General features: G+C 39.0%; 1 protein-coding gene across 2 annotated transcripts in view; it reads left to right on the forward strand.

Moving 5' to 3' along the window:
• The window catches only part of Greb1l (GREB1 like retinoic acid receptor coactivator), a 231,759-nt gene that overhangs the window by 139,275 nt on the left and 81,287 nt on the right, over positions 1-11,197 (forward strand). For both annotated transcript variants that reach the window (XM_029471989.1, XM_021150817.2), the window contains exons 5-7: positions 1,020-1,196; positions 5,921-6,097; positions 8,386-8,508. In XM_029471989.1, coding sequence (XP_029327849.1) covers positions 1,020-1,196; positions 5,921-6,097; positions 8,386-8,508 — 477 coding nt within the window. The remainder of the gene's footprint in view (positions 1-1,019; positions 1,197-5,920; positions 6,098-8,385; positions 8,509-11,197) is intronic.

The raw sequence follows: 11,197 nt of genomic DNA on the forward strand, positions 1-11,197 counted from the left end.
CTCTGTTGTAACCCTAGCTGTCCTGGTACTCACTGAATAGACCAAGCTGGCCTCAAACACACAAGAATCCAACTGCCTCTGCTTTCTGACTGCTGGTATTAAAGGCATATGCCACCACTGCTTGGATCAACATGAGTTCTTGAAGGAAAATGTTCTGTTCAAGTTTGTCTCTTTAGGCCTGTGAAGCACTTGTTTATAAATTATGAAATACTGAGTGAATGTGGCAGTCCATTACAAACTGATTACATAAGTACTTGTTATATCTTGGCTTATCTAGTGAAAAGTCTGTTCTGAATTCTAGTTCTGACTGGTTCCCTGATCAGTCACCAAGCTCTGAGCTCCAGTCTCTGCTGCTGTGATGTGGAGGAGCATCTGTGTTCAGTGACTTGATTTGTCCCAGTTAGAAATGACTTCATCTTGAAAATAAAGCCTTGGCTAGGGAGATGGATTGATTCTTGGGTAAAGTGGCTGTCCTGTACATGTGAGGGCCTGAGTTTAGATCCCAGGCATCCACTAACTCCCATACTGGTGAGGTTTGGGGAGCAAGAGAAGGCACACAGATCCCTGGAGCTCCAGATTCAGTGAGCGACGATCTCAAAATAAGATAGAGAGCAACTGAGGTCGACACCTGACATTAACCTCTAGCCTCTACAGATACCTGAGCACACACAGTCACACTCACATATGAGTACAGCAAACACCAACATACAGAGAGAGAGGAAGGGGGAGAGAGAGGGAGAGAAAGTTGAGTGTGTGAAAACTTACCAAGTACATGGAAAAATTATACACACTTTCCAAGGTTTGTTATATATTTATGATCACCTTACTTATGGGCCGAAAAGCTTGAGTTGTCATCTTGATGGAACCAAACAGAAGGGATTAGATTTGTCTTCTTGTTGGGGACCACGGGCTGTGAGTCCTTAGAGGGATTCTTATAAATAGCTCTATTCTCCCAACAGGTAGATAAGGAGAGATTACCTTCCCTAAGTATTCTGCTGTTTCCTTCTTACTGTTTCTAGGGTTTTGTCAAGCTGGAAAGGATCTTCGTTTAGTGTCACTGTGCATGGAACAAATTGACATCCCAGCCGGGTTCCTGCTGGTGGGGGCCAAGTCTCCTAACCTTCCTGAACACATCCTAGTTTGTGCTGTGGACAAGCGATTTCTACCAGATGACCATGGGAAAAATGCACTTTTAGGTGAGTGCTTAATGCCTATGAAACTCCTTCTAGAAGGAAGGAGTTGAAATATATGTTTATTAAAACCTATTTGAGAATTTTAAGAGGTTGGGAATTTAGCTCAGTGGTAGAGCGCTTGCCTAGCAAGCACAAGGCCCTGGGTTCGGTCCTCAGCCCTGGAAAAAGAAAAAAAGAGAATTTTATATGTGTGCATGTATGTCACTGAATTAGTTGGAGTTTAAATGGTTTAGTTTCAAACAGGAAATATTTTTCTCTTGTAAAAAAGTAAATATATTTTACTTTTTTATTGTCAAAATAGGCATGCAAAACTTTTTTGAGAACATTAAAAAGGAGCATGCAATTTATTAAAATTTAGTATTTTAGGTCTAAGAGTATTTGCTTAGCACATGTAATGCTCTCAATTTCATCCTTAGTCATGTAAGGTTTTTTGTATTTTATTAAATAAAGTAAATCTCTATAGTCACTAATCTGAACCTGATGTCACTTCCCAACTATTTGTTTGTGAATTGTTTACTTTGTAAGGTGTCTGTAAATTTTCAATACTACCTAATACTTTATAAGTATGACGAGTTTGAACATAAAATGTCCCCATCAGGAGGGAGATTACTGAGGAGCATAATAATCAGAGTGACAATAATCAATAATACCATCCGTGAGCTCTTCTGTTGAGCGCTCGGTGCCCACTGGGTAGTGCTATTCTTAAGGGTTGGGGGAATCTTTAGGAAGTAGGGCCTAGCTGGAGGGCTATTACAATATACCGGGCAGTCTCACACTCCTGCTGCTCCAGCTGGGAGCTGCTCCAACCTCTTTCTTCCTCCCTTGTCATGATGAGCTGCATCCCTTGAGCCTTAAGCAAGAATAAACACTTCCTCCCTTATGCTGCTTCTGTCCTCAGTCTATCACAGTGACAAGAAAGCTAACAGATGCTTCTCATCTTACATTTAATATCAGTTTACCTAAAATAACTAGAAAGGGTAGGGTATTTTCCTAAGTAGTGATTGATGTGGGAAGGAGGGCAAGCCCATTGTGGGTGTTGCTATCCCTGAGCTGGTGGCCCTAAGTTCTATAAAAAAACAGGCTGAGCAAGCCATGCTGAGCAAGCCAGTAAGCAGCACCCCTCCATGACCTCTGCATTAACTCCTGCCTCCAGGTTCCTGCCCTGTTTGAGTTCTTGCTGTGATAGACTATGATGTGGAAACAAGCTAAATAAACTCTTTCCTCTCCAACTTGCTTTGGGTCACAGTGTTTCATTGCAGCAATAGCAACCCCTACCTAAGACAGACAAGATCTTACCATGCAGCCTTGGATGGCCTGGAAAGCTATATAGACCAGGGTGGCCTCAAATTCATCAAGAGTCACCTGCCTTCACCTCCATAGTGCTGGGACTGAAGGCATGTGCCACCACACCTAGCTTGTTTTTTATTTATTCTGTATTACACAGACAAGTAGATATATGAGCTTTGCTCTTTGTTTGTTGCTGTTTATCTAGAGGTTTGACTTCTCAGAATGCCTTCTATTTAAATGGAATCATGTCTTTAAAGTGCAAATATCAGAAGAGGACAAAAAATTAATCTACTGTATTGATTGTGAGATGATTTTTGTTTTAGTTTGATGAAGCCACCTGAATTACACAAGATCAGAAAACCTTGAAACTCTTGAATCAGAAACTATCCCATAACATGCTATAGAGGTCCCTTCCCTTCCTCAACACCCCACCTCTTTTTTTTTCTTTCTTGACAAGATCTTACGGTGTGGCCCTGTGACTTGGAACTTACTATGTAGACAACAAGAGTTCCACCTGCTTCTGCCCCACAAGGGCTAGAATTATATGAGAGCTTCTTAAATTGTAGTCCAGAGCCATCTATTGGCTAATATATATTGATCATTTTCACATTTCAAAGATGTCAAAAAATACATACTGGGCACTATTGCACATGTCTATAACCCCAACACCAGACAGTAAAGCAGAAGAATCAAGAGTTCAAGGTCACCCTGAGCTAATGAGACCTAGATTAGATCCTCAGTACTCAGCAATAAAATGTATTCACTATTCTTTAAATGAAAGTAAGCATATAGTTTAATAGAGAAATCTAATGGTAAAGCTTCCTTATTGTAGTAAATTAACAAAGAAGGTCCAATCATTCATTTGATCATTTCTTTATTCAGCTGCACTTATTCAAAATGTACAGTGTAATAAAAACTAAGCTAAGCTATGACCTGGAGGCACAAAAACTATAAGGGACAGTCGCATTCATTTACTTAAGACTCATTGGTGATGTAGAACAATTTGGGAAACATTTAGCATTTTGAAAGTATTATAGTCTCTTCTATCAGAGCAGATGAGGTGAAGCTCTGACTAAAAACCCTAAAAAAAGGTCTCATAATCCATCAAGGATTCTTCATAAGCAGGGGATCCTCATACACAGAAAGCATTGTCATTGTCAGATTATGTGTCCGTTGGTTGGATGGATAGACAGAAGGATAGGTAGATGGATGGATGGATGATGGATAGATAGACAGATGGACAGGCAGATGGATGGATGATTGTATGAATGGGTGAATGGGTAGATGCATGAATGGTTGGATGGATGGGTGAATGGGCAGATGGATGGATTAATAGATTGATGGCAGATGGGTGGGTAGATGGATGGATGAGTGACTATAGATACTTGGTTAATTACACAGTCAATGATTTTTTATTTATTGTTATTGGCCTATATCTTAAACAAATTGAGAAATGAACAAATATTCTCTAATATAATCCTTTTCTGAATATATTCTAAGTCATTTATAAGTTTATTTTAATGTTCATTACTTGATAAAATGACAACAATAAACTATTAATTAAGTTATTAATTAAGCAGAGGTTGTAATTATCTCTTATTCACCACTCCCCTCTAAGGAGTTACTAGGTGTTCAGTAAATAATTGTTATAGAAATAACTTGGGTGGCCCATTTATAAATGTTTTGAATTATTGGTATCCTCCAGTAGAGGTATTGTGAAATGTTCTTTTTATCCTTGTGGCCTTTCTTTTCTTTCTTTATCCTTGTTAATATGTACCAAGTTGGCTTAGGGGTTTGAAAGCCATGTCAGTTTGCCTGTGGTCATGCTTTCAGTTATTGTAGACAGGTGCATGGCCTTTATACAGGATGTAAGGCTCCCTGTTTCCCCCTTTGTCCCGTTAATCAGTATGACTGCACGTATGTCTGTTCTCATCAGATCTGAGTAAAGGAACTCACTGTCTTCCTGGTCTTCCCTTCTTTTGTGTGTTAAAGGGGCTAATGGCTGACTTTGCATAAAGTAATGAATTGTTTCTTATTCTCCCAGCCTTCTCCATCTCCTCTTTCTTTCCACACCTGTTCCAGCCAGGCCATTGAGTCTTATTTTGTTCAATTAGTCCAAGGGATTGTTCAAACTTTCCATATAAAAGAATAAGAAGCTCAGGTGAGTCGAGAGAGGGTGAATGAAGACGAAATGGAAAGTTCACAGAACCTATGTCTAGCTCTTATAGGAACAGAAGTGTCTGGAATAGCTCATCATCACACAGCCCAGCGTCATCCGTGCTGCCCCTCCTGGCTGCCTGGTCACAGCTCTCAACTTACTCTCTCCAAAACCAGAATTTATGTGTACTTGAGATGAGCCACATATAGATTCCAATTTTACAAACCTTCACAAGTCTAGGGTCCAGTGCTATCTAGATAAAATTCTAGAAGAGAGATTCTAAGTGTCTCATAGTAGGTCAAATACTTATCAACCGCTCATAGTCCCTAGGTCTGGGGATAAGCTGCTGTGGTAAACTAGGCAGGGAACAAAGAGAAAGACTCACAGACTCCTTAAACAAGAGCTTTGTTAGAATAATGAGCTGCAAGGGTTTAATGATTACATTGTTTTTAAGTAATGAAAAATAAAACCGTGATATTTGAAATTCAGGGTTTTATTATTGTTTATTCATATACAAAGTGACAGGTTTCATAAAGATGCTTTTATTGGGGCATGTTATATTCTTTGCCATTCAGCTAATTATTCTCTCCTCAGCAGGACTTAAGAAAAGAGGAGCATGCAGCATGGAAGCATGAGGGGCTTTATGACAAAAATCCTTTGTCTTCCTTTTCCTTCCTTCCTTCCCTCCCCCACCCAACTCCTTCCTCCCTGTCCCCCTCCCTCCATACTTCCCTCCTCCCTCTTTCCTCTCTCTCAGTGCTGGGGCTCTAGCTCAGGGCCTTATTCATCTAGACAGGTGCTCTGTCACTGAACACCTCAGCCCCCACTCAACGTTCCTGTCCTTATGTTCCCTCTAACTTTTGTCACCTGATCCTTCCAAATCTGTGTTTTTAGCCATTGTCCTGTTAGAGTGATGCTGCACTTATTCCCTGTCTTTTACTGTTATAAAAACGACTCTGAAGTTGTTACAACTTGACTGTGAGTTTCATGTTAGAGCAGCATTGGAGCAACCTTAAATTTCTCGAGTGTTTGAACAGAGAGTGCCAGCTGACAAGCATTTGCAATCTTATCTGAAGAATTTAAAATGAAAGGAGAAAGTTGGGGGTGGGGGAAGACTCCACTGAAAACCTACCACTGCTTTCTTTTCCTCCCTTCTGAAGTATTTCCTAAAAGTTGGGATATTGTTGGAGCAATAGACTATGAATATTTTTGTACTTTTCATATCTACAAGTAGTGTATCAGCTTACAAGGCCACTAGTAACATTAGCTTTCCCCATTTCAGGGTTTTCTGGAAATTGTATCGGTTGTGGAGAAAGAGGATTTCGATATTTCACAGAATTTTCCAACCACATTAACTTGAAGCTCACCACCCAGCCGAAGAAGCAGAAGCACTTAAAGTACTACCTAGTCAGAACCTCCCAGGGCGTGTTATCAAAGGGACCTCTCATCTGCTGGAAAGGTAATCAAATTCCAGGAGGGGGAGGGGAGGGGGAATCTGTGTGGGTGACAAGTGACCCTTACAGGGTTCAGAGTACAGGTGTGGGGCACATAAATAACTCAAGTTCAAAAGGCTGCTCAAAAAGGCAAAGCCCTTTGGGAGGTTGTTTGACTTGCCCCTTCTTATAATTAAGTGAAGCATCTTGAGTATAGGAGAGGCAGGAAAGTGCAGGTCTCCAGAGAAGGTGTTCAGCTCTGGGGCTGGGAAAGGCACTCCTGGGTGTCTTTCACTTAGAGAGAACATGAGTGTAAAATGTTCTCTTTGCTTTATTTCAGTTTGTTAGTAGTTCTTGACAATCTAGGTTTTTCTATTTTTATTTCACCAAAACATAGCCAAATAGCAGTTCAGTCCTCTCTATGCCTTGGGAACTACATGATTAAGTGGACAGTTTTGTTTCTTTGGAATTAGCAACAATTTAGCTAGCTACTCTGTAGAAAGTCTCATCTTCATGTGCTTGGTAGGCATTGCCAGTTTTAACTACTGTCCTAATGTAATTTCTTTGATGCTGAGAATTTTTTTCTGCATAGAATAATTGTCTTTAGCATTCTTGCCAACACGAGAGTTTTACCTGACTTTGGGATAGCAGAGTAAATCCAAATTACAGTAGCACATTTGTCTCTGAATCCTCCACCATAATTACTCTTGGCTGCATTTGAGGTGACACTTAATATATAATGCCACAGGAAATGGTGCTGCGTGTTCCAAGCCATTGTCATCAGAGCTTAAATCTCAAAAGCACTGAATCTTAAGAATATCATTCATAGCTCCTTATCTTGGAAAAGTCTAAAGAATTTTCCCTCTAGAGTGTTCTTGAATACCGTAAATCGGATTAAAGAGTAAACCAAGGCACATCATCTCTTTCAACTTTTTCCTTTAGCTTTTGTTTTGTTTGAATAAATACACTTGACTTCTTGGTGCTCAAGGAGTTCATGTTCCTAGTGAAGAGTAGCATTTCCATATTGCTCGACTGATGATTGATGTGTGTGTGTGTGTGTGTGTGTGTGTGTGTGTGTGTTACCACAGCACATGTGGAAGCCAGAGGACAACCTGTGGGAATCTGTTGTCTCCCTTTGCTGTGTGGATTCCAGGGCTTGAGCTCCTGTATCAGGCTTGGTGGTAAGCACTTTTACCCTCTGAGCCACCTCACTTGGCCATTTTTAAAAGTGGTCTCATATTTATAGCAGATTTTATTTTGGAACTGAAATTATATACTTATTTATATAAAATTCACATAATATCAATACACATATATGCACAAGATGAAGTTAAACTTTATGCCAAAATATAATCACTGTTTTCAGAAAGCTGCTTTCAGTACTTGCATGTGCCCCATTACCATGGAAACTTTCCTTAGAACCCCTGTAACCCTGTTACAACCATTTACATTTCTATTCCACACACTATTTTGTGAGGCTAGCAATCAATCATATAATTTAGTTGGAACCCGAAGACTGAGAGAGACTCTCACAGTGTTCACTGAGTCAATACACAATACAAGTAGAGTCATATCAGAACCTCAGTACTATTACTTAATGCAAAACTTGTCATTATATTATCAATAGTCATTTTGAATACCATTTACCTATTTCCTTTAATAAGAACTAATAATAATAATTTCCTTCTAATTTGTCCCTGCTATCTATACAGTTTTTAGTTGTCTTATGTTTGAATAATCATTAAGATTGAGTAGAAACATCTGAAAGCAGCCTAAGTTATAAACAAGAAGTTACCTGGTCGGACTGGAGAGATGGCTTAGCAGTTAAAAGCACTGACTGCTCTTTCAGAGGTCCTGAGTTCAATTTCCGACAACCACATGGTGGCTCATCTGTAATGGGATCTGATGCCCTTTTCCGGAGTGTCTGAAGACAGCTACAGTGTACTCATATAAATGTAATAAATAAATCATTTTTTTTCAAAAAAAAAAAAACAGTTACCTGGTATCTAAAAAGCTTAATGTTTTTATAAATTATTGACATTTTACCCTTTATCTTACCCATAAAACTAACAAAACTGTGTTGGTTATCAGCCTTTTTCATGTGGGAGCTAATCTGTGGGCCATAACCTGTGCTTGTTCTCTGCCTTAAGCATAACATCTCACTTAGGAAGACTGTGCGCCAGTCTGATCAGGCTGTAGGAAAGTTGCTACCATTCAAGAAGCAAAAACATGTTTCAGTGGTCTTACGGATTGTGTACCTATTGCCTGCTAAAATAAAAACTAGCTTCTTCATGTCGTTTTTAATCCCCTCTAGAATGTAGAAGCCGACAATCCTCTGCTCTTTGCCACTCCACTAAGCCTATTTCTTCAGTGTCATCAGCTGTGGCACCAGAAAATGGAACAGCTAATGGATACAAAGCAGGCTTCACTGTGACAGGTATGACATAGTTTTATGTTATTGTAAGGACAGATATATATTTAATGAAGCATCTTTAAACTTGCTTAGCTGGCTTGAGTGAGATGTTTTCAAATAAAATACTCTTTGAGTATTATTAGGATGCAATTTGAGCTACTACTAGAATTAGAAGCCTGTGTTGAGATGGGAAGTCTTCGGAGGACCAGGACTTAAGTCTCAGTGATCTTACCACTATTAGACAGAGAATGGAGAAAAGAACTGACAGGCAGAAGAAAATTTAGGTTTAGCATAGGATGGGATGCCAGGGGACTCGGATGTAGAGAGTATACAGAAATCAGACACCACAGCTATGCGGTAGCTCATATTGGGGACACACTCATAAAGAATAGAATCCTAAGGTAGAGCTGTGTTTAATCCCTAAGATGACTCTACTCCATCAGAATTCAGGGAACCCCAGAGAAGAGGAGAGGCAAAGAGCACAAGAGACAGAGGGGATCAAGGACACCAAGGAAACAAGGTTTTTAAAAGGAAAAAAAGAAAATCAGAAACAAACAACAGAACCCTGAGATAACTAGAGAGAATAGCACACTAGCTGGTATAAAACTGGCTCCTGCGTAGACTGAGTACCAGAGTGGATGAATCCAGGATCTAGTTTTTAATGCTACAGGACAGAGCTCTGTTACAAATATCTAGATAAAAATTGTAGTGCTTGAAACCTCTAGTACATTATCAAATCTGGACACCGGAACAGGTGTCCGATTCAGTGGTGAACTGGCTACAAGGGCAGCTTTCTAAAAACTTATCTATTATATGGCATTAGCTAGGGCCTGAGGTCAGGGTAAGACTTCAGGCAGAACAAAATGGTCCATGCTGAAGGTTGATGGGCTATGGATTATTTGAGAAAATTACTCGGGAGTAACATAGCTGAGTCTTAGGCAATAAGAAAAGTACTATAAGAGAGTATATAAATTATTTTTCAGTTCTCTTGTCTGTATTCTTACCCATCTGATATGTAATTTCATACATGCTAGCCATTGTCTGCTTCACCACAGGTTAAAAATAAAACCAAAAAACACAAAAACTAGGGCGTCTCCATGAGCAATATACCATGATACTTTCAAATTTCATGTGAGCCTCTCATGATCTGGTAAACTATTTACAAGGAGGAAGTATTAGAGTATGTCGACAGTAATACAAGTATAATGAGGCCAATTTCAGTGGGACACACCTTACTGTGTGCCCATTGTCAGCAAAATCTGACTGAACCTGAATAACAATGTTCCTGGTCCGGAGAAAGTTTTAAACTCTCCGGATATTTAGATAGAGCCTATTACCTAAGACAACAAACAGATCTTTTTTTTTTTTTCTAAAATAAATGTAAATCATGTCACTAGCTATTCGGGAAAGAAAAAAAGTTGGTATTTGGCTCTTGGCATTGAAAGACCAGCCTTCATTATATCAGCACCATGCCTGCATAGCTATCCTAGAATATTATTTTAGTGATTTGATGTGGTTTATGGTATGTTATCTTCCCTTAGACCTTGGAGATAATAAAATGAAAATTTAAAACTATAGTGTTAAAAATTAACATTTAATTCATTCTAATAAATGCATATCAAGTGTTCATTACATTCTAAGAACCTTTTCAAATGTTGTGAGGCAGGGTTTCCGTATTTGACTAACAAACCCATGATTTAGAACCACTCATGGAAGGGATTAAAAAACAATAAACCATGCTAGCTTTTCTACAAGGTAGGCTAGATGTATAAATAACAAGTTGTCCCCTGAAAATATTAAAATGTTATGAACACTAATATTAATTAATTAATCATACCAGGAAATATGTTTTGAAAACATTTTTTATTGTTGTTCTGAAAGAAGAAATCAGTCTTTTGCAAATATTTGGGCTTTAGCCAAGGATCCCCTGATGTCCTAAGGAGACATAAGCAAGGAAGAGAAAGAAGGTCACTGACTGACTCACAGTAAACACAAGTGACCGAACCATAGTTCAGTATTCCTGGGTAGAGGGCAAGAGATAACTTGACCCTGAAATTCACGGTTAGCAGATTTAGGTGCAACTCAGATAGTTTCCAACATAAACTGACTGTAATAGGCTGTAAGAATTTCATGTTAGCATTATGGTATCATGATAAACATTAGGTATAAATTGTTTTTCTGATACATTAAGATTCATCTATCTATAGATAATTGGACTGCTGGTAGTCAAGGTTTCTTATCTTGAAATGTGAATACACATTGTGCAGTATTAGAAGCAAGGATTAATTTATTACCCACATGACTCTGTCTCGAATCCAACTCACCAAGCTTTGACTGTTCCAACTTGCACTACTCGCCCCTGCAGACTTTCATACAACCTTTTGTGTCATTGGTTATTTAGATTCTAGTCACCAATCCCAGGGGATTATTTTACCATCAAAGATAGCTGTGTCTTCAGTTACCTACATTATACACATCTGTCTCCCACATATACACACTGTATTTAATCAGGACAAAAATTCAAGAACAGATAAGGAAACATTTTCTAACCCAAAGTCTTAAAATTTCTAAGTTTCTTTTTTTTTTAATTAGGTATTTTCTATATATATACATTCAAATGCTATCCCGAAAGTTCCCTATACCCTCCCCCCGCCCTGCTTCCCTACCCACCCACTCCCACTTCTTGGCCCTGGCATTCCCCTGTACTGGGGCA

Source organism: Mus caroli, chromosome 18 (genome assembly GCF_900094665.2).
Source record: "Mus caroli chromosome 18, CAROLI_EIJ_v1.1, whole genome shotgun sequence".
Taxonomy (NCBI): Eukaryota; Metazoa; Chordata; class Mammalia; order Rodentia; family Muridae; genus Mus; species Mus caroli.